This window comes from Gossypium hirsutum, chromosome A13 (genome assembly GCF_007990345.1).
Source record: "Gossypium hirsutum isolate 1008001.06 chromosome A13, Gossypium_hirsutum_v2.1, whole genome shotgun sequence".
NCBI classification, from domain to species: Eukaryota; Viridiplantae; Streptophyta; class Magnoliopsida; order Malvales; family Malvaceae; genus Gossypium; species Gossypium hirsutum.
Window position 1 is genome coordinate 15,964,435 of NC_053436.1, and position 27,420 is coordinate 15,991,854.

General features: G+C 31.3%; 4 protein-coding genes and 1 long non-coding RNA gene across 6 annotated transcripts; 4 read left to right on the forward strand and 1 right to left on the reverse strand.

Annotated features, from left to right (window-relative positions):
* Positions 1-3,370: 3,370 nt before the first annotated feature.
* LOC107893973 (mediator of RNA polymerase II transcription subunit 23-like) lies at positions 3,371-3,895 on the forward strand. The gene is made up of 2 exons (XM_016819136.2): positions 3,371-3,590; positions 3,742-3,895. Exons 1-2 carry the CDS (start codon positions 3,378-3,380, stop codon positions 3,889-3,891), a joined length of 363 nt encoding a protein of 120 aa, XP_016674625.2. The 5' UTR covers positions 3,371-3,377; the 3' UTR covers positions 3,892-3,895.
* Positions 3,896-4,989: 1,094 nt separating this feature from the next.
* On the forward strand, positions 4,990-5,918 carry LOC107893974 (ATP synthase subunit d, mitochondrial). Its single transcript, XM_016819137.2, has 3 exons — positions 4,990-5,233; positions 5,320-5,406; positions 5,490-5,918. The coding sequence occupies exons 1-3, from the start codon at positions 5,096-5,098 to the stop codon at positions 5,589-5,591; spliced, it is 327 nt and encodes a 108-aa protein (XP_016674626.1). The 5' UTR covers positions 4,990-5,095; the 3' UTR covers positions 5,592-5,918.
* Positions 5,919-7,036: 1,118 nt separating this feature from the next.
* On the forward strand, positions 7,037-10,093 carry LOC107920581 (40S ribosomal protein S6). Its single transcript, XM_016850356.2, has 6 exons — positions 7,037-7,244; positions 7,344-7,408; positions 7,550-7,607; positions 7,699-7,807; positions 8,834-9,106; positions 9,658-10,093. Exons 1-6 carry the CDS (start codon positions 7,239-7,241, stop codon positions 9,897-9,899), a joined length of 753 nt encoding a protein of 250 aa, XP_016705845.2. The 5' UTR covers positions 7,037-7,238; the 3' UTR covers positions 9,900-10,093.
* Positions 10,094-11,291: 1,198 nt separating this feature from the next.
* Positions 11,292-14,261, reverse strand: LOC121212402 (uncharacterized). 2 transcript variants are annotated; one of them, XR_005907514.1, is made up of 3 exons: positions 13,956-14,212; positions 13,786-13,862; positions 11,292-11,857 (listed from the first exon to the last, which is right to left on the reverse strand). It is a non-coding gene; the product is annotated as an uncharacterized lncRNA (long non-coding RNA). The 2 variants fall into 2 exon arrangements; XR_005907513.1 differs by having other exon boundaries at positions 13,786-14,261.
* A 6,479-nt stretch (positions 14,262-20,740) lies between these two features.
* Positions 20,741-25,707, forward strand: LOC107920414 (polyadenylate-binding protein 2). Its single transcript, XM_041084988.1, has 6 exons — positions 20,741-21,166; positions 21,270-21,372; positions 21,807-21,880; positions 24,748-24,939; positions 25,069-25,190; positions 25,334-25,707. The coding sequence occupies exons 1-6, from the start codon at positions 21,119-21,121 to the stop codon at positions 25,380-25,382; spliced, it is 588 nt and encodes a 195-aa protein (XP_040940922.1). The 5' UTR covers positions 20,741-21,118; the 3' UTR covers positions 25,383-25,707.
* Positions 25,708-27,420: the final 1,713 nt, after the last annotated feature.

A 27,420-nucleotide genomic window follows, 5' to 3' on the forward strand; every position in this document is an offset into this window, starting at 1 on the left:
TATTTAAATAAATTAATCCAAATTATATTAATTAAATAATATTTAAATAAATTAATCTAAATTATATTAATTAAAATAACATGTCTTTTCCTTTAATATAGACATGTCTTTTGCTTTTATTAATCCAAATTTATGTTTTACAAGTCATCTTTTCTTAAGTACATGTTAAAGCATAGTGTGGACATCCGTATTTAGCTTGAAAGTTATGATTTATTTTGAATAAAAAGTTTAACTTAAATGATAAAACGAACGATAATATTTGTGATAAAACGTATGAGAATATTTAATATATTAAAAATCGTGATAGAAATATAGAAATATTAAATCACAAATTACAAAAATAGGGTAGAAAAAATTCACGTGGCAAGCATACATGTAGAGAGGTATAATATTATTAAAAGGTTTCAAATTGAGCAGAAATGATCCCTTTTACAGTATTAATGCAAGTAAGAGCATACGCATTGGAACCAATAGCAAAGATCCCCAAGCAAAGTGAGGCAAATAAAGTGGAAGTTGGTTTACATGTGCAAACATGTGTGTGATATCTAGAAACAGTCAATTTTAATCTCAATGCCGAGAAAGGTATATACCTAATGGAATACATTGCAGATTTCAATATTGGAGAGACATCAAATAAAGATTTAGCCTATACTAAACATACATACCTCTTACAAATTGTAAATTGGATGGTAGCGTCGATTCCAGCAAATTAAATTACACCTGCAAACAATGAACAGCAATGAAATTAAAAAATAATCTAAGGATAAAAAAGAATTAAATAAGTTAAAAACATGATCCATTAATGTATTTTCTTCTTTCTTCCTCTCATCAGGACATCACTAGTACACATTATTAATTATAGTTCTAAAATACTAAGTCCATGCCATAACATGGGGGTGATACCAAAATGCAACTAAAACAATTATCGAGTCCAATTAAATTTAATGCACTCAAGGTCAAATTTAGAATTGTTACCAGTGGTGATACATCGCTAATAACATTAAGAGCAATGCATAAACAAACATCCACAACAGGTGCACAATAAGCACTAAAGCATTAAAGGTGAAAAAGTTGTAAAAAAATAAATTTTGAACGTATTTGATAAGAAAAAAAAAGTTAAAGAAAAGAAAATGAGAAAGAGATGTAAACTAACTTAAAATTATGCAAATTTTTAAATATTATATTTTTTAATTTTTCAACTTTATCAAAAAAAAGATAGAAATAAAAATTTATATTTTTTTATTTATTTTATATTTCTATCCTTTTCAATTATTCATTTTTCTGATTTTTTTCCAAGTGAAATTTACTACATGTATGCTTTGATTTAGTACGAATCATATTAAAATATATAGATAAAATTTTAAATATATATTATAACATATAGAAATTATTTGTACCAATTATAAAACACTACATACCAATTGAAATCGGTTTGTCCAACACGACAACAACTACCATTAACATTGAATCGCTCGTAAGCATTAAAAAAACTGGAAATAAGTAGTTAAATCAATTAAAAACCACCTAAAAGGGTTTTATATAATGTTTTGGGTTATTATATTATTTTTTATTTGTTTGGCCCAATTTTATGTTTATTTGTAGCCCAAATACACTGATTTTTGCCAAATACAACGAACTTTCTTGAGCTTCTGTCAACTCAAGCTGTTGAGCAAAGATCTAACGACCCTGGCACAACAGGTGCACAATAAGCACTAAAGCATTAAACTCCTATGGCACTAGGAGAACATCAAGATTAGGCAAGCACAAAAACAGCAAACATCATACTTAGAAATAAAAACAGAAAGATTAAATTCCAAAGAATTGCAGCATATTTTAACCTACTAACAAATATAAGTTGCCTTCCTTGCACACAAATTTTCATCATACTTTTACATCATCCAAGACTTTGAATAACTTAGAAGGTCAGAATAAGTTCATATCACAGATTATACCATCAGAAGGTAAAAACTGGAAAGTGTGAACTCATTTATATCAGCAGCAAATACTAAACTCAGCTGGTTACAATTTGAGATTAAGGCTTTTTGAACATGCTTACCATAATTGCAAATGATACTGCTTCAAAATCAAACAGAAAATTGCATAGAAATTTTCATGCTTTATGCTAATGCAAGCTTCAAAGACCATATAAGTAAAAATATATCAATATATCACATAGATTCATTTCAGAATAAAGTTGATGGGAATGTACAAGGCAGAAACCAAATTGCCAAGATTAGTAAAAATCTTTATTCAATTTCTCTGTATTCTACTATGTCCATCTCGATACAACAACAAATCATATATATATTAAGTCATTTAAGTAGCAAAACAAAAACGAGAACATATACGAAAGATGAACAAAAAAGCAAGTCTTTATGGTACACAAGAAGAAATAATCCAAAAAAGCGTACCCTTTATCTTTCCCTTCTTCCCCTTCTTCCCCTTTCTCTTTTATTCAGTATCCGAAAGTAAATATGATGATGAAGTAGCAGGTGAAGCTGCTGCAGAAGATTGTGAATTCCTCCACCAGTAATTTCTCTAACCCAGGTTTCAATTCCCTGTTACAAAAATCGAAAAGCATCGAACCAATAAAATGAGAACCGAGAAGAAGATGGGTGAAATAGCTAAGTGAGGGTTTCGGCTTACCGATTAGTTGCAGCAGAGGAGTGCGACAGTGACGCAACAGATGGTCGAGTCGACGGCGATGCAATAGATGGTCGGGTCCGGCGATGGAGAGTTGGGTTGGGTTTGGATTTGCTGAAAATTTAGGGTTAGGGGAAAAATTTTAAGGGAAAACACTTACAGCATGTTTGGTTGGGTGTATTGGATTAGCCAATACACCCCTAATCCGTGGGCCCCACTAATCCCCACTTAATCCCGTGTTTGGTTTGATGTATTGCCTATTACAGGCCTATTACAACACGGATGTATTCCTCATTTTCTCTGCTTCAACAATGATTAGCCAATCCGTTTCAAAAGTAAGGATTAGCTAATCGTTTCTGTTTTACCCTCCCCAGCCAAAATCTGCTGCTCCACCCCACCCTCTCCCTCCCAACATCAACAGCAGTTTTCTTCGAACCAAATCTCCACCGTCTCGCGTTTGGGAAGCGAGAAAGTGCGAGAAAAATGAGCAGACCGGGGAAGAAAGTCGTCGATGTCGCGTTCAAAGCATCAAAGAACATTGATTGGGAAGGGATGGCTAAGATTTTGGTCTCCGATGAGGCTCGCAAAGAGTTCGCTACTCTTCGTCGCACTTTTGATGAAGTTAACTCTACTTTACAAACCAAATTCAGCCAAGTCTTTTTCTTCTCTCTAATCCCTAGCTCCTTTTTTATTCTCTCTATAAATCAATTGGGATGTTTTGGGTTGTCTCCTACATGATGGCGCAGCCAGCTTGTGAAACGGTCATGAATTGGTTATCTTCTGGTGGAGTTACAGAGTTGTTACCTGAAGCAAATGTACAACCCAATGACAGATTCATGGTGATGCGGGAAGTTAGTCCATTGCCTATTTCACTGTTATCTGGCTTTTCAATGAATCTTTATTTGAAGTTGGTCTTTCAAATGGAAGAATCTTTATTTGCTGGGCAGGTATTATCCTGAATAGAGTAATGTAATCTAATTTATAAATTGATCACTATTTTCTTGTAGGCTTAATTAATTTTTATTTGGTCTTTGACAATTGGATCACTACTGATTTTCAAACTATTTCTAATGCTTGGTATTGATTCGTTTGACGCAGGTTGTTCCTAGTATTGCTATGGTTGAAACATACACCAGATTGTTGCTCATTGCACCTCATTCGTTATTTTGTTCGCACTTCAGTGTAACTTGCTTCCCTTCTAATGTTATTATTTCTTATCTTTTAGAAGATTTCTTAGTAAAGGATTAGTGTCATGCAGTTTTCGAGATTTGTGGTATAAATTTTGTCCATTGGAAAAGTTATTCCATCTCATTTTTAATGGAAGTCTTAAGAAGTAATTGCCACTTTCAATATACTTGTAACCTCATTCTTGCTAGTGGCTGAAAGTAAGTCAATCATCCTACTAATTTGGAAAAACAAATTTTGACTTATAATGACTTTATCTGTCAATATAATATTTGTTTTTCAGATTTCCTGACATCTGTTCAAGATCATGCTACTTTTCATCCAAACCAACTAACTGACTAAATGTAACAATTCACCCTTTATTAAATCATTTAATTTAGAAAATTGCACTTTGGAAATTTCTTTCCAAACCCATTGTAACCATCCATTGGCAACTTATATAAGAGCCAATGATGATTTATGATCAATAGATGACTCCATGTAGTGGGAGAAGGCTTAGTTGTTGTCTGACTGCTGATTTTTTCAATTTAGACCAAAGCCAAAGTCTGATTTCCTTATTCTCTCTTTATGGATTTACAAAAATATATTGTCACTTGCTAATAGAATAATAGGATTTCTTTAAAATGCCTTCTTTGCAGCATTTGGCACAGAGGAATGCTTCTTTCTTGAGCAAGCCTGCGGTGACACTTCTGGTGCTTGAAATTGTCAACTATCGTCTGCTTCCACCGTACAGGTGATCTTCTGCATGGTTCATTCAGCCAAGATACTCCTCTCCCTTCTGCTGGTCATAGCATGTGATAGTATTTAGAATGGAATTTGCAGTTTCAGATTGAGCTTTCTGATTCCTGAGGATTTCTGTGCCCTTTGCTTTATATTGCTATTGCTTTATATTTCTCTGATCATTTTCCAGCTCCAGATCTCCTTGATCTTTCCTAGATCAGTTCCATGCCCCATACTTCACTGAAAGTTCAATGGAAATCAATTGCCAATGAGGACATTGTTTAAATTGGCTGCTATTTTGTTTGCAAATACAATTCTTATTTATGTGCAATTCACTTGTTGAATGCTATTAGCATTTAACAATTTCAGATTAATGCCGTAGATGTTTCATTTCAATAATGCTATTATGTGATCAGATTCTTCTGGACACCAAAACTTAAGATACTCCTATTCTTATGTTCAAAGTAGAATGAAGAAAATATAGACATCTAGCTACTCAATTCTCACTTGTCTGCAATTTCTAGCAGTCGAAGTAATCATATTTATCATGCTTGTTATAAGGTTTGGATGGAGTTTTGAGGGATTCACCGTTACAAATGTTATATACTCTTCCATTGCAGGTGTAGAGATCCCCAAGTTTGTTGACACCGTCACTCCTCAATACAAACCAAAATTTGATGAATTGGTGAGAATCAACAGGATAATTGACTCTCTTTTACCCTGTCTCCAAGTTTTTTCCTCGAATGATGTGCTATTTATTTGTGGTTATAGCTTGTAGAATTGAAAGAGGCAGAGGATAAATCCTTGAAAGAGTCTGAGCGATTGGAGAAAGAAATTGCCGAGGTTCAAGAACTTAAGGTAATAAATAAAACAATGCCGGAATGTGTGTTGTTGTGTTCCAAATCACAATTGCTGAATTTTTTATCTTTTTTTATGAACAGCAAAAGATCAGCACCATGACCGCAGACGAGTACTTTGAGAAACATCCAGAGCTTAAAAAGAAATTCGATGATGAGATCCGGAATGACTACTTGGGCTATTGACATCTTTGTGAATTTAATGGCCAACCTTTTGGTCTCGACTAGAATTTCTGAACCGTTTCTGTTGTTTTAACCCCTTTTTCTCTTGTGCGGTGATCTGGGTTGGAAAGATTAGGCTGTAATGATAAGAAAATAATTGTGTGAGAAAAATTTATCCAATCATTTGAGAAACAAGGTGGATCTTGTAAGACATGCATTCTATTTAGCAGGCATCCGCAGTCATACTTTTATGGCAAAATTTTTACTGTCTGCCCTCTTCATTCCATTCTGTTTTATGTTTATTATTTGAATATTATCTAGATACAATTGAATTTGGACACCTATTTATCTTGATCCATTCTATATGTATTTTTGAATAAGTGGTTATTTATATTATTAGTATTTTGAAATTTTAAATTTTATAAATTAATATAAAAAAAGGTTTTTACATCAAGAATGAATTTATTGATTCAAGTGCATCTAGACAATCATTTATCCAAATTCATCGGGACGTGCTTTTTAGTTCTTTTTAATATTAATTATTTTAAATTGTATAAATTCATATAAGAAAATTTATTATCAAGAATTTTATGAAATTATATATTATTATTAAATTATATGTAATAATAATTATTTTAAATTATACAAATTCATGTAAGATAATTTATTAGTTATAATTATTTTAAATTTTATTAAATCATATATTTTAATTAAAATATATTTAATATTAATTATTTCAAATTATCTTTTATGGTATCATATATTATGATTTGAGCAAATTCATATAAGAATATTAATTATTAAGAATTTTATTAAATTATATATTTTAATTATAATATATTTAATAATAATTATGTTTAAATATGATTAAAATATTTATTATTGATAATAATAATCTTATTAAAATTTAAATAACAATAACAATAATCATTTACCAAAACAAATTTATGCTAAGGGTATTCTAGTCATTTTAGTTTTTTCCACTATGCTATTACACCTCTATTCCATTCAACCAAACACAAGATTACTATTACGCCTCTATTCCATTACATTCAACCAAACAGTTGATTTGCTATTACACCTCTAATCCAATACACCTCTAATCCAATACACTTCTAATCCAATACACCTCTAATCCAATACAGCGAACCAAACGCACCCTTATTGTTTTGTTTTGGTTTGTTTCCTGATAGTCTTTGCTTTGTATTGGACTTTTATTTGTTTTGTTTGGGCCCGAGGAGAATATAGATCCAGTTTTATTAAAAAAAAAGTTACTCATATTAGTAATGAAATACACATAAAATGCGTGCAAAATACAGGTCTCATTAAATTTTAACCGTTAAATCAATTCTTCATGCCAAAACAAAACAATCTGACAAAAAAAGTGAAAGTTAAAAACTAACATAATAAGATAAATTAACATCATGGCTAAATTTAATATTATGCATTAAATTTCAAAAAAAATTTCCGGAGTCCGAATCAAAAGACAGATCAAGCGTACAATGAGAACTACTAGTCTCAAGACCGAAATAAAACCGGCCCATTTCAAACGCAAGAAGGACTCCTATACAATACACCATTTAAAACCCTAATGTATTTTCTTCCTTACCACACGTTGCACGTTGAGCTGCTTCTTGGTGCTCTTGAGCAGCAGCTAAAGTTGATCCAAAAATGAAGGTAAAATACCAAAAAATGATTAAGGAAAACCCTTATATGAGACGTAAATCCCTCTTTTCCATTTTTTAAAAATTTTAATTCATTTTTTCTGTTTTGCAGTTTAATATCGCGAATCCAACCACTGGTTGCCAGAATAAGCTTGAGATCGATGACGATCAGAAGCTGTAAGTTTCATTTTTTTTCCTATTTCTTTAGTGTTGTCTGTTTGGTTGCTTAGAAAGTCGATAAGAGGAAAGGGAAATCTGAATATTTTTATTTAAATGACACTCGTATTTAAAGATAATGACGTTCTTTTAATGCGACAGTCGGGCGTTTTTTGACAAGAGGATCTCTCAGGAGGTTGCTGGAGACACTTTGGGCGAGGTACATGGTTTAGCTATCCGCATTGTTGATCTATTTTTGAATTAATGATTGATTTGTTTGAATTAATAGAAATTCCCATTTGTTTTTATAGGAATTCAAGGGCTACGTTTTCAAGATCATGGGAGGTTGTGATAAGCAAGGATTTCCAATGAAGCAGGGTGTTCTAACTCCTGGCCGTGTTCGTCTCTTGCTTCATAGAGGTGAGCTTGCTGCCGAGCATTTTGAAATAGACATTTCCAATTAGGGTTGAGTATTCGATTCTGCCAAATCAAGTGAAAATTCTGAGTTAGTCGAGATGATAAATCTGATTTTGTCGACCAAGCTTGATTTAAAACTTTACCAAATTGAATCGAATGGATAAAAAAATTTGTCTTGTTGAACATATTTATTTGAGTTAGCTAATTTTATAAAATTTTAGTCCATTGAAAAAACAAAAACCATCAATAAAATGATTAAACAAGTTTTAAGTAGAAAATAGATTTGAGAATCCTATTAAAAAGTTTCACTGTAATCATAATATCATAAATGTTTTTAGCTACCAAAGGACATAACTTTCCTCTTCACTATCTACAAGTGATCTAAAAACAATGAGAGAAAGTTTAAAGAAATTTTATAAAAAAGTCTTTTTGTTTAGGCTATATATCAAAAAGCTAGATTAGTTAGATGATTAATCCTACAATTCAAAACTAGCCTCTATGATCCTCTAGTCATTGTAAAAAATCAGCTTGGTTAGACAACAAATGACCTTCTGATGTTGAATTATAGTTTAATTATTTAAATTATTCAAGATATTCAAACAACTTGAGTTATGCATTTCAAATCTGAGTTAAACTATTTAACTCGTATTATTTATTAGAGTTTATTAGAAAATTCAAAAACTTGAATTACTTGAAGCATTTAATTTGACATTTGAAAACTTAATCGGTTTATTCAGATCAAGTTAGATTTTGTTCACCTCTATTTATGATACTGTAGCTATTTTGTTTGTACATTATAAAGTTGATAGATATTAAGAAACAGAAAATGTTTTTATTCCGCTTGTATTGTTTTATTATGCACAATTTAGTTGTTTGGTTGCTTGTTTTTTGCCTTACCGTTGTGACTTATGTTGCTTGGAGCCTTGGTGTTTCATTTAGCTTTTGTGGATGGGAATGCTGGTTTCTGAGCTTTCATTAATGTCTTCCTCTGCAGAACTCAGAATTGATTCATTTTTATTGCTTGAGCAGGTACTCCATGTTTCCGTGGATATGGAAGACGTAATGGAGAGCGCAGAAGGAAGTCAGTCCGTGGATGCATTGTTAGTCAAGACCTGTCTGTTTTAAACTTGGTTATAGTGAAGAAGGGTGAGAATGATTTGCCTGGTCTGACCGACACTGAAAAACCAAGGATGAGAGGTCCAAAGAGGGCATCCAAGATTAGAAAGCTCTTCAACCTTTCCAAAGAAGATGATGTCCGGAAGTATGTCAACACTTACCGGAGGACTTTCACAACAAAATCTGGTAAAGTTGTTTCTTCTTCCTTCTTTCTTTTTTTTTTTTAACAAAGATGTCCTATAGATACAAGTGTTTTATTTTCTGATGGTCACTCAGGCATCAGCCAGTTATTTGTTTACTGATTCCTTTTGTAGGAAGTATTTTCCCCTGATTGACTGTAATCCATGTTAAAGATGGGTGTGTATAGACCTGTTAATTCGACAGATTGGATTGATTTTGGATTGGTCAATTTGGTGTTTTAAAATTTTTGGGTCATTTTGGCTTGCACGTCAGGTTTTTCAGATGGGTTTATCTTGGGTTCAGGTCATTTTTAGGTTTAGTTCATATTGAATTTGGATTATTTTCCAGTTTGGCTTGAATAGGTTTGGTTTATTGACTTTTTATGGTCTGATTGGATTGGAATAGGTTAGAATTATGATTAACCGGAGGTTGGGTTTTTTGGGTTCAGGTCAAAATTGTCAGGTCTAAGGGTGTAGACTGCATCTGAACCTTATTCATCCGCTAAGGGTGATATCTTTGTTGATGTTTTAGTTACTAACTATTTTTGGGGTTTACAGGCAAGAAGGTCAGTAAAGCTCCAAAAATCCAGAGGCTGGTAACTCCATTGACACTCCAGAGGAAGCGTGGTAGAATCGCAGAAAAGAAGAAGAGAATTGCCAAGGCCAAGTCTGAGGCAGCCGAGTACCAGAAGCTTCTCGCCACAAGGTTGAAGGAGCAGCGGGAGCGCCGTAGTGAGAGTTTAGCAAAGAGGAGGTCGAAGCTCTCTTCTGCTGCTGCTAAGCCTTCTGTTGTAGCTTAGATTGGTTTTTTAGTTTCGGTTGACAATGGAAACGGTTGGTACTCCGTTTTCATCGCCTCATATGCCGAAGATAATTTTGCTTAAATTTCAATGTTGTTGCTATTTTAAATATTGAAGAGTTGGCTTTAGATTTTTATTTTTTGTGAAGGTTGAGTTTGATATTCTATAAATAAATGTTGACTTTCATATGCTTAGTGAATGCACTCCTTTGGGTTAGCAAAATCAATTTCAGACCCAAATTGATTTGTTAATTGGTAAGGATCTGACTTTAAAATCTTAGGCTACGTTTGGTAAAATATTTTCTGAAAAATAATTTTTAGAAAATGATTTATTTTTTTGGAAATGATTTACTTTTCTGGTGTTTGGATGAATCTGTGTAAAATATTTTCTGTTGTTTGACAAATTTTTTAAAAATATTTTTTAGAAAAGCTATTTTTACATATATTAATAAATTTATATATATTAATAAATTTATATTTTAAATTATTTTTACATATATTGTAATGATTTATTTATAAATAAATAAATCAAATTAAATGTATAATAATACTCAATTATTGCATTGTTCATTTTTCATCTGGGTTTATTACATTGTTGCTCTAGATTTAGATAGAGCTTCATACTTCATCCAGATAAATTGCTCAAAAACTTCAACAAATGTAAATTTATAAAGAGGAACAAAAAAATCAGAAAGAAAATCATATGTTTGACTATATAGAGCTAATAACTTATGCGTGAACTCGAATGTTGGATCACATAAACAACATTTTGCAAGAGAACAAAAAAGATACATGACAAATGCATTTAAATGGGAGCATGCATACTCATGTTACGCCAGTGCATGAAAACTTACCTAAACAATGCCCAGAACATTAATAAGCCTACACCTTGCAGAGGAAACAACAAATGCAAAGAAAGATTATAGCACTACAATGGAATTTTCTCCACCAATGAAGATGGCTATTTCAAGCAAACAAATGACTCTGAGTTTTAATTGATTTGTGCATTCATGAAGCTAAGAAGAAGAGCACATATGAGTTTCTTGATGGACATTTTATAACTTTCAATAATTAGGTGATCAAAAAGATAATTTACTAATAATTGAATGATATTTTTTTAATTTTGCATAGTTAAGTAACCAAAAGGGAAAAAGCCATTGTTAAGTGGCCTCTACTATAATTTACCCAAAGATATATAAATACACTTGCAGCAATGTTTTTTATTTAAATTTTTGAAAAAGTTAAACTTTTAATTAAATTAATATTCGATTAAAGTAACATTTTTAACTTTAAATGTTCTAATTTTTACCAGCAATCTTGGCTGTTCTTTCCTAAAGGAAAAAAACAAAAAAAGAAGAAAAGAAACCTAAGCAAAAATAAGTTACGCGTAGTGTTGTTGTAAGTCAAATTTTACAGGCTATTCTCTGCCATTTATCATCCACCCCCCATTATAAGTATACAAGCTGTGTACATTAATGCATAGAAGTTAAAACCTCCAAAACATTAAGTTCTTGTCTCTGCCACATTATTACAAGTATTTGCATGTTTAGAACATAAATTAAGGCTGAAAGCTAACGGTTCTTAGAGCTGTAAGACTGATTTAATGAAGAATATACACTTCACTAACAATGGGTTGAGCATAAATTCAACCGCAGATAAATTTTAGCTACTTCTTTCAGTAATCGACTCTTCTCTAGTTCTCTAGTTTCATTTTAGCTACTTCTTTCAGTAATACACTGGAGGATACAAGGAAGTAGAAATGAGAGCCGCGATCCCAGCATAGTCTAGCCTGAGCATGATATATTATAGGCGCTCAGAGTGGCAAGAAAGAAGGTGGCATGTGTTGCTAGCCAGCAAGCAGAACATTGCACCACCCAAGAAGGCAAAGAAAGGCCACCGTGTTATTGGTCTCACCATCAGGGGTGCTATTATGTTTGCCACATCCTCCTTCACACTTTGCTGCAATTAGAAAGAATAAAATGTATTAGTTACATGAAGCTCCTACATGCATAGTGCAACCATTGGTATTAAAAGAACAGGTATCACTACGTCATAGAAAACCACTGTAATAAGACAATGAAACAAAATAAAAAGAAGAAATCAAAGAATTAGAATAAAATATCTGATTGATTCTTTTCATTCACAAAAAACCACTTTTCTGATAGAGCAAAGGGCTGCTTATATAGTGAAGCTTAAGCCTTCTCAACTGCTCATACCAGCTTTACAACCTCTTTAACCCTGCAACTAGCAGTAACTAACAATATTACTGCTATCACCACTTAAATTTCCAAAATTATTAAGGATAACAATTTCCAAGGAGACAAGATAAGACATGAAATGTTCATGCATACACATTTATCTTAAAACTGTATCCACTATGGATCCATAAGGTTAAAACTGGCAGCTGCAAAAAATGTTACAGGATTCAAGCACCGCTACCCTCTCATTTTTCAGACTCTGAAGTGTACTCCCAGTAAGATCCTATTAACATGAATATACTAAAAGAAACTTTTGACCTATCACAATCGTGGCAGTTGATTTCCCATTGCAAGGACGCTAGCAAAATAAACTACAATCTTCGTATTTAAAGTTCCACATATTGTGTTCAAAACATTGTTAGTTAAAGAGAAAAAAATTTGCAAGACAGACATGTACCATATTGGTTGTTATATGCTTAAAGAAGATTTCCCTGGATAACAATACTAAGCTTTCCATGGTTTTTGCTTATAAGAGAAGCCTTTATTGAATCATGTCAACACAGTAGATATCAACTTTATAACTTAGCACCTATGGCTATAATCATAAGCCTTCAATTGTTTATAAAGATTCTTGAGTAAAAATTTTTAGTCTTTATGGATTCTCTGCCTCAGAAACAAGATTCAGTGTTGTCAGGGCATGCGCCTAGGCACACTTGAGCTATGCGCCTTAGCACTAGACAACAGAAGTGCCTCAAACCCTTCCAGGCAATGCCCATTTAACCAGGCACACACCTTTTTTGCAAGGCAAAAGGAATAAAAAGCATCCGCCTTATATAAGTTCTCTTTAATTTAATTTAATTTTCACTTTTTTCATTAGATATACATTTACCAATAAGAAAAGGGTTAGTATTAAACTCTATCCTTATCAAAATTCGTGTATTAAACAATAGATATGAACCATAAGTAAATCATGTATATTGACCAATAAAAGAATTGCATGTTCTGTAGATATAGATCACACTTTAGAGTTTATTATATATCTTATGCTATATATATAGACACAGAAAAACGCACAGATATACATATTGCACTTCACTTCACTCAAGCTACTGCTTTTTTTTTACACCTTGCACCTGAGGCTATAAGGGACAAGAGTAGCCCCTTCCCCAGTAAGGCAGCAACCCAACTATTCCTTTCTTACCTGGAGGCTTTTCTTATTCTAAAATTAATGATATTCACTAACCCATAAAATCCAGAGTCCTCTATTACAGAATAATTTAAGGCTTTCTTCATTTCTTTAATTCACCACCAGAAATCCAATTAATGGGATATCAGAAACCCAAAACCTTTCTCTACTGCTCGCAGAAACTTAAACATGTATTTCAAGAAATTTGGCTCAAACATAAACCCAACATAAAAATCTAAAATGATATTGTAGCGACAGAAGCTATAATTGACATACTTGCATATTATCTTTATAGTGTTCAAGTATCAAAACTGATATGAAGTACAGTCAACTTCAAAGAAGATAGAGGCAACCATTTCCTAACATAGATGAAAAAAACCACACCAAAACCTTGAATCGACAGAATTTACCCAAACCCAGAAAAAGAGCTTTAAAAAGAACAAGAAGAAAATGTGGACAAGTAAAGAACAAGAAAAAAAAGCTTTAAAAAGAAGATGCCATACCTTAAGTCAAGACCTTGCGAAGAGGAATGAGATTTGCCTGAGAAAGAGAGAAAGAGAGGAATGAGATTGGCCTTTGCCTGAGAAAGAGAGAAAGGGAGGAATGAGATTTGCAGAAAGAGAGAGAGAGAGAAAGAAGATGAAGAACGGAAGGAAGGGAGAAGGACTTTTACCTGGACAAGAAGGAGATGGAAAATGTCTTACACAAAAAAATCCTTAAGACATTTTCCCAAAAACGAATGAGATTTTACCCGTGTATTGGAAAATATTTTCCAACTGTAAAATGTTTTCTTGCAACCAAACACCGTAAAAGCAGGAAAATATTTCTGGAAAACCAGATCCTTGCAAACAAACAGACCTACTTAAATGATTTGGAATAAAATAATGGGATTTTAAAAAAGGCGACATAAATGCTGACACTGAATAATTAGGGTCATAAACAAAAACTATTAAAATTAATTTTAATACAAGAAGAGAAATTAAACATGCAGAAGAAAGAAGGTAGCCTCACACCTTTAATTCCACTTTTAGGAATTATTAATGATAAATGTTTAAATCAAGATTTGCTCTACACAAATTATTATTATTATTATATGAATTTGTGGGTAGTTTTTCAATATTAATTGTATAATTTACATTAAATAATCAATATAATATTAATTTTGAATGGACACACCAAATTCAATTAGTTGGATCTAAATTTCCTCTCAGATTAAAACTAAATACCATTTATAGAAATTAATTTCTTAGCACATGAAACATTGTTAATGTCTTTTAATACCCTTTAATGGTTTGGGAATTGTGATGACTTTATAAATGATTGTTTTATATATTAAAAAAGTCGATAATAAAATGTGAAAATATCATAATATTTAACTCAGTCTTTGCCGTTAATAAAAAATATATATTCAATTTAGTTTTTCATTAATTATTTTTATCATTGATAATGTTGTTAGTTTTAAAAAATCAAAATGTGATATGTGGTAGCTTCTAGTTTAATCTAGTATTTTCTTATAAAAATATTAAAAGATCATAAAAAAATTTTATAAAAATGATTACAGATATTTTAAAAATTATTAAAATTAATATAAACTTATAAATTTTATAAAAATCTAATAAATTTAAATAATTTGTAAAAATTTTATAAAATTAATAAAAATATTCATTAAAATGTTAAAATTTATTTAAACTTATAAAAATAATAAAAACTTGAATTGGACCGGATTAGTTGGTCGGACCGGTTAGATCGAAATCGACAAGGGTAACAATCCTGAGACAACCATTAGATTAATTAACCTGAGAGCTAGGCAGTCAAACTGATTTTTTTAATTTTTTTAATGTTTTATTTAATTAAACTAAACTAGTCGATCGAAGTGACCGGCTTGATCATCGATCTAACTGTACCAATAAATATTTAATTTTGGATTTATTTTTATTAATTTTATAATTTTTTATTATCCAACTATTTAGCATATGTAAATATGAAATATTCTGACAAAAGTTTTTAGAACTGGGTTGATGCTCGAACTAGTTAAACCACCGGTTTGTCAGTTCAACCCATCTGTCTAGTTTAATTAAATAAGATATTAAAAAAATCAATTTAATTGCTCAGCTCCTAGGTCAACCAATCTAATAACTTTCTTCGAACTAATACCCTTGTCGGTTTCAGTCTAGTTCATGTTTTTATGATTTTTGTATAATTTTAATAAATTTATATCAATTTTAACATTTTTAGTAAATTTCTTATAATTTTCAATAAATTTTATGAGTTTTTATGATTTTATAAAATTTTAAATATTTTAGATATGTTTTTATCAATTTTATATAATTTTATAATTCATTAAATTTTATTAGATTTTTTTTGTAATTTTTATAAATTTATATAATTTTAATTTTTAATTTTTTTTTATAATTTTTAAATATGATTATGAGAAAATATTATATTAAACTAGGAATTGTCACGTTTCATCGTTTGATTGGTTCGTCAATTTTTTTTAATAGTCAACATGGTTAATAATAAAAACAGTTAATGAAGGGGCTTGATTAATTTTTTTAATTAACAAAAAGAATTAAACTTAGTATAAATTTAATACAAATACTTAATTGATTTTTTCGCAATTTCTTAAGAGGTTTTTTTATATGGAAGTTTACGAATCGTAATAGTATATATATATATATATATAAATGGCAAAAAAGAACACATGAGTTGGATGGATTTGAATTTTTGCAATACAAAAGTAAAATAGAGGCATTGGAGGCAGGAGAAAGTAAGAACATAAGAAAACAAGATGAAAGCACCAAACATTTCTCCATTACCCAACTCTAAATCACTAAACCCCTGTAGAATCAAATGATTTTAATATTTTAGATTTATTGGTATTTTTGTAAATTATATAATATATATCCATGTAATCAAATGATTAATTATATTTTAAATATAAAATATTTAAAATACACATTAATAAACATTTCAAATAAAAATTCATTATCCGATAAATCTAAAATAAATAAACAAATAATCATCTTATACATTAAATAACAAGTTCTCCATACATGTAAATTGGAACTCGAAAGCGATGCGTTGTAACAGCCTAATTTTTAATGGTGTCGGAACAGTGATTCGAGATCACTAAATCGGACAAATGAGTAGGAAATATTATTAATTTAGTGAGTATAAGTTAAATGTGAAGTTAGGAAAAATTTTGAAGTAGTGAATAGTGTACTAAAAATAAATATTAAAATAATTAGAATCGAAGACCTCGAGAATTTTAAATCGAGCCATAAATATTTTTATAAATATTTATGGAGTGTTAATAAGTCAGTATTGAAGTTTCGTCAAGAAATTTTAAAGTTCTGATAGTTAATTGAACAAAAAGAACTAAATTGTATTAAATGCAAAATTGTAGGAAATGATTAAATAGCTTAAATGATAAAAGAAAGAGGGTTTAAAAGGAAAATAGACCCAAGGTCTCTTTGGGCTGGACGGCAATGGCATGAAATCAGAAAAAAAAATAAGGAGAATTAAGGGAAAAATTGCAAAATTGCAAAATTTACTTAATAAAGTTAGGACTAAAGTGGAATTATCGAGATTTCTCTTTATTTTTCTGCATTCTCATCAGAAAAAACACCATGGAGGAGTTCCCTTAAGCTGGTTTTTCATATTTTTACTTCAATTAAGTTCAATTCTTGATTATTTCTTGAATTTTTTGTATTTTTGTGACTTTTACAACTAGGTCCACTTGTTAAATTCATTAGTTTTTGATTCTATGAAAGAAATTGAAAGTTTCTATGAATATGTGCTGGAAGTATATGATTATTTGACATGGAATTAGAGTTTAAATATGCTGGTTTTATTGAAAGAATTGAATAGAAAGTGAATGTTTGGGACCTAATTGTAAAGGAGTTTGAAGTTAGAGTTTTATGTAGAAATTCTGAATTTCAATAGTTATGAAATAACTTATAATGTCTAGGAAAAATATTAATTGATAAAATTATCTTAATTGAGGGGTTAATTGAGTAAGGACTGAATTGTATGAATTGTGAACTTTGAGGCAAAATGGAAATCAACATTTTGCACTAAAACTGTTTTGGACAGCAGCAGCAGTCTAAATTTGAAAAATCACCAAAAATTGTAGAAATGGAATTATAGGATGAATAAAATATGAAATTAAAGCTTATTGAGTATAGTTTCTTATAGAAGAAATGATGTAAGCAATGGAATTATAAATCAGGAGATATAATAAATTTTGTGAGACAAGGTCAGAATGATTTCGGGTTCCTCTGTTCTGACTTTGTAAAATCATCAAAAATTGGATAAAAATAATTAGGGGCTTAAATTTATATTTTTAGAATCCTGAATGATTCTATTTTCAAGAGAAACAAACGGGAACATCATTCGAATCCTGTACAATGAGATAATTAATTTTTAGTGAAGAAGGGTCGGAACTGTCAAACAGCAGAACAGGGGAGACTTCAATAAATAAACTGTATTAATTAGCCCAACTAAAAATTATGGAATTTTTATGGTATGAAGATATGTGAGTCTAGTTTTAGGGAAAATTAGCGGATCTTAATTTTGAGTTCCATAGCTCCATATATAAATAATCTAGTGACTACGACACGGGTGAATAGTCTGAATATTTACATAAGTAATTAGCGAAAATTATGGATAAGGTTACTTACAAGTGTGTTATTTATACTAAGGATGTGGATGGAGAGGAGGAGTAGGAAAAATATATGAATTACTCGTGTATAAATTAAACACATGCCCGATTATAATCGATAAGTGTTGGATTAGAAATGATATAATGTTTTATGTGGAATATTTATTATGAAATTATGATTATCGTTATAATACAAATTTGTACTTGTGAGTTTATATGGCTAAATTTTAGTGATTATTTGTTAATTTTATGAATTTCATGATGTGTTATTTCATATGTATTGATGATAAAATCGTGAATAATGTAAAAGCATGAAAATTGAATAAATGATCAAATTGAGCATTTCAGTTCAGTGACAAGATGAATTGAAGGAAAATACCATGGTTGGACCATGGCAACAAGTGATAAGTGATAGCTTCGGCTACACTTATCTGATCAAGGATAAGTGAAAGTGATAAGTAATAGCTTCGGCTACACTTATCTGATCAAGGACAAATGACAAGTGAAAAATGGTGGCTCCGGCTACCTGGTCAGTCAATAGTGGTAGCTTCGGCTACAAGTGACAAGTGATTTCCGTATAAGACCATATCTGGGATATGACATCGGTGTGATATATGCTACTGTATAAGACCATATCTGGGATATGGCATCAGTGAGATATGTGATTCGTGTAAGACCATAGCTGGGCTATGGTATCGATATGTGATATGTGATTACGTGTAAGATCATAGCTGGGCTATGACATCGATATATGAAGATGTGTAAGACCATAGTTGAACTATGACATCGAGTAAACAAAGTACTCAATTCCGTAAGACGTTTACTAATTTGACAAAGTTTGGTAAGTGTTACATGGAATTAGGTGATACAGGAAGTACGAGTTGATAAGATATGAGTATAGAACTTGGTTGATAAATGAATTCATTTGTGATTATATAATTGTTCATGTTGAATGCACTGTCCATATGTATTGATAATTCAAACGTATTAATGAATAAAGTTCCGACATGGAATAAATTGAATACGAGACAAATAATTATGAAATTGAACTCGAAATTCATGAAAATGACGGTTATTGATATATGGAGACATGAGATATTGGTATATGAATATGGAAAATGTTTGATAAATGTGTTTATTCATAATTATGGTATTATATACCTCATGTGTACTATTTGCATAAAGATGATATTTCAAAAACTTTGGTTATTTAAGCTTAAATATGAAACAGTATGAAATGAAGATAAGTTGTTATAAAAATATATTTAGATTACAGAGATATGGATGATATATGTTGTATGATTACATAACGTGAAATTGTGTATATATATGAGAAATTTAATGAGAAATGAGCCCATACACGTTTCTTGTTATTTATATGAAGTGTACGACTGACAAGGGTGATGAAGTTATAAACAGAGAGTTACACGAGTTGAAAACACGGGCGTGTGACTCTCCAAAGTGTGAAAATTTTCTAAGTGTTGCAAAAGTTTCATATGTTTACGGTTTGGTCCCGAACCACCCTGAATGTATGTTTTGGGCCCCATAGGCCCATATAAGGGACGTTAAACATATGTATAAAAGTTTTTAATTTAGAAGAAATTTTATGGATGATTTTTACATGATTGATCATATTAAGTTCGGTAATGCCTCGTACCCTATTCTAGGCTTGAAATACGAGTAGGGGGTTACAACACAAATGTATTTGAGTGAAGCCTCTCAATAGTATTCAATTACATCGACGATCATGATTAAAGTTTAAACTATATACAACTTTATCTCTTAAGATTTATAATATTAGTCATGGTAACTCTAGTTTTATTGGAGTGTTTCATTGGGCCACCAAAGCTTCAAATAAATGAGTTTTTCCATGTGTTCCACAAATCGGGTTAGTTCAAATGGATTAAATGAGCCACATTTAATTAGTTAACCTCCATGAGACATTCTGTGTGCATTCGTCATGAGCTTGATCCATGACACCAGTATGATCATAATTGGGCAAAAAAATTGGTGCGACTAATACGAGCTGAAATTTTTATCAGTGAGAAAATAAGTTGAATGTTTTGATTTGATACTTGAATGGCGAACACCGACTAGTACAACTAGAATAAATACAGAATTGACTATCCAGACGTGGAAACCTTTCAGCCATTGTTGTTCGCACCAGTGCATTGATCCTTAGTCTTATTGCTCAAAATACACATTAACCTTTGGAAATTGTGGAGATGGAGGGTCCTTCTATAGGAGTATTCAAAGTGTTGTTTGTTCAGAGTTAAAGATACTTCAATAGGTTGTTATTGTCTTTTAGTCGAGTCAAAATTTTACCTCTCGAATTTACAAAGAGCCTAAAAAGACTTGTTGAGAGGAAAATACTATTGACCCATTGAGGGGTTTGTCTATTCCGGACGAACAATACTTCGAAAATTTCTCCGGAAGGAGTGAGCCTTCCCTTTATTAAGTTATATTTTTATGAGTGTGTTTTTATCTTTCCATAAATAATAAAACAATAAGAATATGCTCATAATAAGATTTAAACCCAAAACACTATCCATAACAAACTTTTTACTTTACTATTATAACTAAAACTTCAATTAATTTTGCGAATTGAATTTTAGTTTGATTGGCATGAGTATTATTGCTAATATAAGAAGATGTTGGTTCGAGTGTATTAAAGCGCATTATTCTTCTATATGAACTTTTAATACATATATTTGTCACGTAAATTTTTTTTACCTATACCATAAGTATGCCATAAATCTATTATAAATTACAAATTTTATCAATTTGATCAAGTTATTGTCAATTTATCTATCTCTTTTTTTTAAATTATTCTGGAGCCATTATTTATACATTAGTTTGTAGTAATCTATATGTTATTTGTATTATGCGTCATTTTTTATAATCTTATTGTTCATAATTCCAAATAATAATAATATTTTATTCTAAAAATAGTATATAAGGAATTAATGTATAAATATTAAATAAATCTCATAAAAATAATATCTTACCAAATAAATGAATGAATTTACCTAATAAAGAAAAATACAAATTCATCGAAAGGGTTCTAGCATTGAAAAAAAAAACTTACTTAAGCTAAAACTAGCAGCTGCTTTCTATCAGATTTTTCTTTTCTGTTCTTTAGAAAAAAGATCTATTAATTTGAAAAAAAAAACATGGAAGGAGACGATGTAGACATGGCAGCTGCTGAATCCACTGAAGCAGTAATTTTTAGCAACATTTGTTGTTGTTTTTTTACATTTTTATTTTTAGTGTTAGGGGTTTTCCCCCTATTGTAAGAAAACCCTAATTCTATGTAATATGCAGGATCTTGATGACATGAAGAAAAGGTTAAAAGAGATGGAGGAAGAAGCCGCTGCTCTTCGTGAGATGCAAGCTAAAGTCGAGAAAGAGATGGGTTCCGTACAAGGTTTTTCCCCCTATCTCCTTGTTGCACGATTTGGGTTTTTTTTTTAAAAAAAAATTAGTTTGAATATAATAATTTGATTGACTTGCTTTGGATTTTCTCTTGTGGATTCGTATAATTGGGTTTTGATTTATAATGGTGTGATGTGTAACTTCAATGATGGCTAAACTATCTCAGAAATCCTTTCGTTTTGTTTTATATCTGTTATTTAGATACTGAAAAATGCTTTACAATTGAAAGCAAATCACTTATGGTTTTTGACTTTCATGATTACTTGGAATGTTAAAATCCAGAGGGTAAGTGTGTCATACAAGATGAAGATTGCCTTAAAATGTTTTGTTCTTTAATTTGAGTTGTATGTACATCTGTTCTTGTTGGATATAATCGAAAGCACAAGTATTGAGAATCATTATCTATATTTATTTCTATGCAACTAGATCCTGCTGCTGCTGCAGCTACATCTCAGGCAAATCGAGAGGAAGTGGATTCTCGATCAGTGTTTGTGGGCAATGTGAGTCCTCTTTCCCTTTCTAATTTTGTTGCTTGCCTTTGCATAGGTCTCCATAAACAGTGCTGATACTGTTTTCTTTATTATTTTTATTATTAGTTTGATTTTGGTGATTTGATAGGACAAGTCAAGCCGTGATGATAACTTTAAGCATTTTAATGTGGTGGGAATTGGGAAACAGCTTATGTTTTTCTTCCCATAGATTCTGAAATTAGCATGCGATTTAACTATCTGTGGAGCTTATGGCTGCTTATTGACAGATATTTCTCAATAACAGAGATGAATATAATCATTTGCTTCCTTAGAATCAACTTCCATAGTTTCAGGCTTCAGTCATGAAAGCCTTTGTGTAGGCCTATAGGGGCTCTAAGTGACTTGTAATATGAAACTGATCTTGCTGAAACTTACAATATGAAGTGCACTAGCCTCTAGGTACAACCAAATTTTACGAATATAGTATCATGAAATCATCTACATAATACTTGCAAATTCTTATTCCTAACTGATTAAGCCAAGGTACAGTACTGCTGGCATTCAGACTAATCTTCATAGCTGAAGTTAAAATCTGGGTATAATTCAAATTGAATTAACTAGTGGTCCAGTTATATTAATGCATCTGGTGTATAATCTGGATTAAGAGCCACTACCAAGCAGTATCTTAATGGCTAGTGTTAGGAGTCCTGTTTGAGGTATATTCGTACAAGAGGTGCACCATTTGCATGAAGAAACCAGCCATTGATTGCTACATATTCCTCGCTTTGTCTGAGCATGGAGTATAACAAAAGATGTAACGGACTAGACAGTCATTTAGAACATTACAATAAGTGTTGAATACAGCATCTGTTAATACTTTAAAGTTCAATGCAACAGAAGCCTTTCATTATCAACTCCAGTTCTGCTTCTGAGTCCTTCTGACCGCTTCTGATTGAATATTGATGGTGTCTGCTATGGTTCAATCTCAGTTCTTGATATGATCTGTCCAGGCCGATGCAGAACAATTACAATGTTGAGGAAAATAAATGTTAAAGAGAGTTATCTTTCTATAATATATAATTTCTTGTAAAATGTTTTCTCTTGAAAAAAAATGGTTGATGGACTTTCTTGCTTTCTTATCATTGTTGTAGAAGAATGCTATGGACATTTCTTCTTTACAGCAGTTGTCCAAATGAGCTTTGCCCTAGCTTGGTCATATAGGTTTGACGTGGCCATAATATTGCATTGACCCTGGTTCATGACTTAATGAACTGAGATTTATTCCTTTAATGTGCTGTCCTCTCCTTAGTCCTTACCTTTCCCAAGTCTTAAACTTTTTTTTTTGATACAATCCCAAGTCATAAACTTTGAGGTCTATTGACTATAATTATAGGCTTGAGCAGTGTCTTTGAAGTATGGAATTCAAGGATTGGTAAAAGCTGCTTAACTAAGAGGGTTAGAATATGTTAACTTTACTACATTTACTATATGATATATTAACTATAATGGATAGCTGAACAGATCTAATTTGATAGATGTGCGTCATCATTAATGTACCATTTTTCTCTTTTCTCCACTCTTGTGAAATGCTTCAACTTACTATCTTGTTACAACAAGCGAGCATTTCCTTCTTTATGTATCAAATGTAAAATTTGGTCATTTAACATGGTGAAGGATTCTCAGTTTAGAATCCTTTGTTGACTTTATCTTTTACTACAATCGCAGGTGAAGCTTCATTCTTCAAGTTTTCTGATTTAGTATCTGGGGTTGGGTGAAAATATCCTATAGAAATGTTCTTGAGCTAGGAAAACACACAGGCCATACTACTTTTATGTGATTAAGAGAGACGATAAAAACAAGAGTGTTAAAAAGTTGAGTCAAATTTTGAAGGGAAAAAAACTTCAAGCCTTTCAGTATGAGGAAAATCTGAAGGCAGAAAAAAAACAGAACAAGAAAAATGTTTAAAAAAAGCCTGTAAAAGAAAGGATTTTGCAAAAAAGTCTTTGATTCGACATTACTTTAAATAGCAGGAAAAAGTGAGGAAAAAAAAATAAGCATTACCATTGTGAAATTATTGTCTTGGTTTGAGCACTTGGCCCGGGATGGATGGAGAAACAAAATTTGATTCAAGATTCCTGAAACGGTCTGAAATCAGTTGAAAGGACGCATTTTGCCGAGTAAAGACTAGCAGTGGATATTTGCTGTTTTATTTGCAAACCAGAGTGCTGCTTTTGCTGGTGGTCAATGCTCGAAGAATTTCTAGGTGTCTTACTTCTTATGGTGAGGGGTCTTTGATCTCTTTTTATTTCATCACTTGGGACAAGTAGGGATCGCCAGTTTCTTTCTAATAATTATTATTTTTTTTTACGCCCCCTACCACAAAAGATGGGAGAAGAAAATGAACAAAGATTTGTTTTTCTCCTTCCTTTCCTTCACTGTTAAATGCTAAGTTTTTCAAGGATGTTTCAGCATCTATTTTTTATTCTAGAATGCAGCATAATTCATATTATCTATCTATATTTTCTTAGGCTGTTGTTAAGATCATTGATCAATGTGTTGACCCCATCTATCACCGATGTCTGACCTGTGTGAATACTAATTGCTCTAGAAATTTTAACCATTTGCTTCTTTAGTCTCGTTCCTTAATTTGAAACACCAGAGCAAAGTGGTCGGTTAAGTATGTAAACTAAGAACTGGGCTTTGTTGAGGCTGGTCTGATCTCTCTTACAAAGGCGATTAGTAAGTAGTAACGTGCTGCACGGGTGACCTTGTTTGCTACTTGGTCTCTATTTTGTTATAAAAATTGATTGCCACTTGTTTCTTGTTATTATTATTAATTTTTCATATCCTGTTGTGTCCGTTTTACCGGCTACATTTAAAACATTCTGAGAATGCAGGTGGATTATTCATGTACTCCTGAAGAAGTTCAACAGCATTTCCAGACTTGTGGGACTGTAAATAGGGTTACTATTCGTACGGACAAGTATGGTCAGCCAAAGGGTTATGCTTATGTAGAGTTCGTTGAAGCTGAGGCTGTCCAGGAAGCTCTTCTTTTGAATGAATCTGAACTTCATGGCAGGCAATTGAAGGTAAAACTTGTTTTTCTTTTCCTTTCAAGAAGAGGAAAACAGTGTCTTCTACACCATGAAAAATAGCCACGGATAACACCTTCAGTTTAAACTATTTAAATACAAAGTGCTTTATCTATATCTTTTTAGGTCACTGCTAAGCGGACCAATATACCTGGGATGAAACAATATCGTCCACGTCGGTCCAACCCTTTTATGCGACCCAGGGGTCCATTCATGGCTCCATATTTCTTTGCTCCATATGGATATGGGTATGTCCTATAGATGTAGTTTTTCTCCTCTCAATTTCGGATTGGCTTCTTATATCTCAGTAAATGATTTTACTTCCGTTTTCAGTTTTTGCAACCTTAATAAAAGATGTTAAAATGTTCATCCTATACTTATATAATTGCAGGAAGGTTCCACGGTTGAGAATGGCAACGCGTTACAGCCCCTATTATTAGGTACTTGGATTGAACTGGTTGTTCTGAATGCTTTTCCTATCCGCATCTCTGAGGTTCGTTGTATCGAATTGAAGTCGATTTGCCAAAGCTATGGTACAAAATTGGCGGTCTACTTTGATTGATGGTGAACTACTTTAGTATGTTTCTTCTGTGTTGTCTGATGATGTAGACATGTTTTGAGTAATGTTGAGCTGCCCTTTGTGCTTTTTCCTCAAGAAACTTCTTGTTGGTACTTGTTTCTTAAGAATTGAATCATCAGCCTTTTAGACTTATGTTTAAAACCACAAGTACAATTTAGGATGCATATGGGTTCCATTTTGAATTATTTTTTTTAATTTCTTTCAATTTTTCATTATAATTTTGAGTTTTGAGTTTTGGGTTTAGGGTTTGTTTTATGACTTTTAAGCATTATTTGCTAAATGTTTCATAAATATATTTTTCATAAATATATCTTCAAGTAAATAAAAAAATTTATTCACATTTATATGATATTTTTGAGTAATTTTCACTATTTTACATATGAAATATATATTATTACATCATAAAAATTTAAATTAAATAAAAATAAAATTTAGAATAATTGCGATTTTCTAACTTATCAAAGAAATCAATCAAACGCCACCTAGTTATTTTCTGGTTAGTTATTAATCAGTCTCTGCCTTTGCCCCTAGCTATGGTAAAACCTCTCTAAAATAATACCTTTGGGACCTAAAAAAAAAATTTTGTTGAGGTTAAAAAAATTATTTTATTGAGATTATTAATTTATCGATAAAGGAGTATTTTATTAATTTAGAGAATATTTCGTACTTTATGTATGAGTTTTTTTTTTTAAATCAAAATTTAATATGCATGTAGGTGCAATGAATAAAAGTTAATTGGTTCATGTAATAAAAAAAAAGTTAATTAATCAGTTCATGTAGCCAAAAAGAAAAAAGAGTTATTGGTTTCAAAATTCAATACGTGTGTATTCATTGGATAGATTAAAAGTCTTATTATAAATAAACACATGGACATATCAAAATATTGCAATTCATATAATCTTTTCCTCCATGGCTTCACGTTTGAAAAGTGTAAAAAAGTCTACATTGACAGATGAGATGAGAAAAGTATTATTTGAGTAAAAAATGAGCATCCCTATTCAAGTCAAAAAGATTTGCAACAGTGGGTTCAACAAACATTTGATCTCTTAGCCAATCAACAATATTAAATACTTTTGAAAGGTCATCTGAATATTTGTGAAAAGAGATAAAAATAGCAATGTTAAAAGACACAAATTAACCAAATATCTTGAATTAAAGAAGATATTGTATCAGTGGTTTCTCTAATATCAAGAGAAACTAAACATGATTGAAGAAATAATTCAAACTAAAGCAATAGTTTCTGGAGAAAATGTATGGTGATGCAAATTCCAAATTTAACTTCTCAATTGGTTGGCTAGAATGATTCAAGGCAAGACATAGGGTTAAGTCTTATAGAAGATTTGGTGAAAGTGGTTTAGTTGTTATGGAGAATATTGAAGATGCTTTACCTCAAATAATGTCTAAATTGGAAAATTTTGATTGGAAGAGTATCTATAATATGGATGGAGCAAGCTCATTTTATTGTTCGCAAGCAGACCATTCACTGGCTACAAAGCAATTAAAAGGACGAAAAAAAGATAAGGAAAGACTTACTGTTGTGGTTTGTTGCAATGGGGATGGTTAAGATAAAGTGCCTCTTTGGGTTATTGGTAATTTTGCTAATCCTAGATACTTTAAACATGCGAATATTGACAATCTTAACTGTCATTATCGAGCCAATAAACAAGCATGGATAACTGCATTACTTTTCAAGATTTTGTTCCCTAGTTTGATGCCAGAATGATAAGTAGAAAGGTATTGCTTATAGTAGAAAATTGCTCAGCCCATCCCAAGGTTATTGTAGGCTTGAGAAACGTTGAATTATTCTTTTTGCCTCTAAATTCAACATTAAAAATTAAACTATGTGATACTGGAATTATTAGAGCAGTTAAGATTTATTATCAGCGTTGCTTTTATTC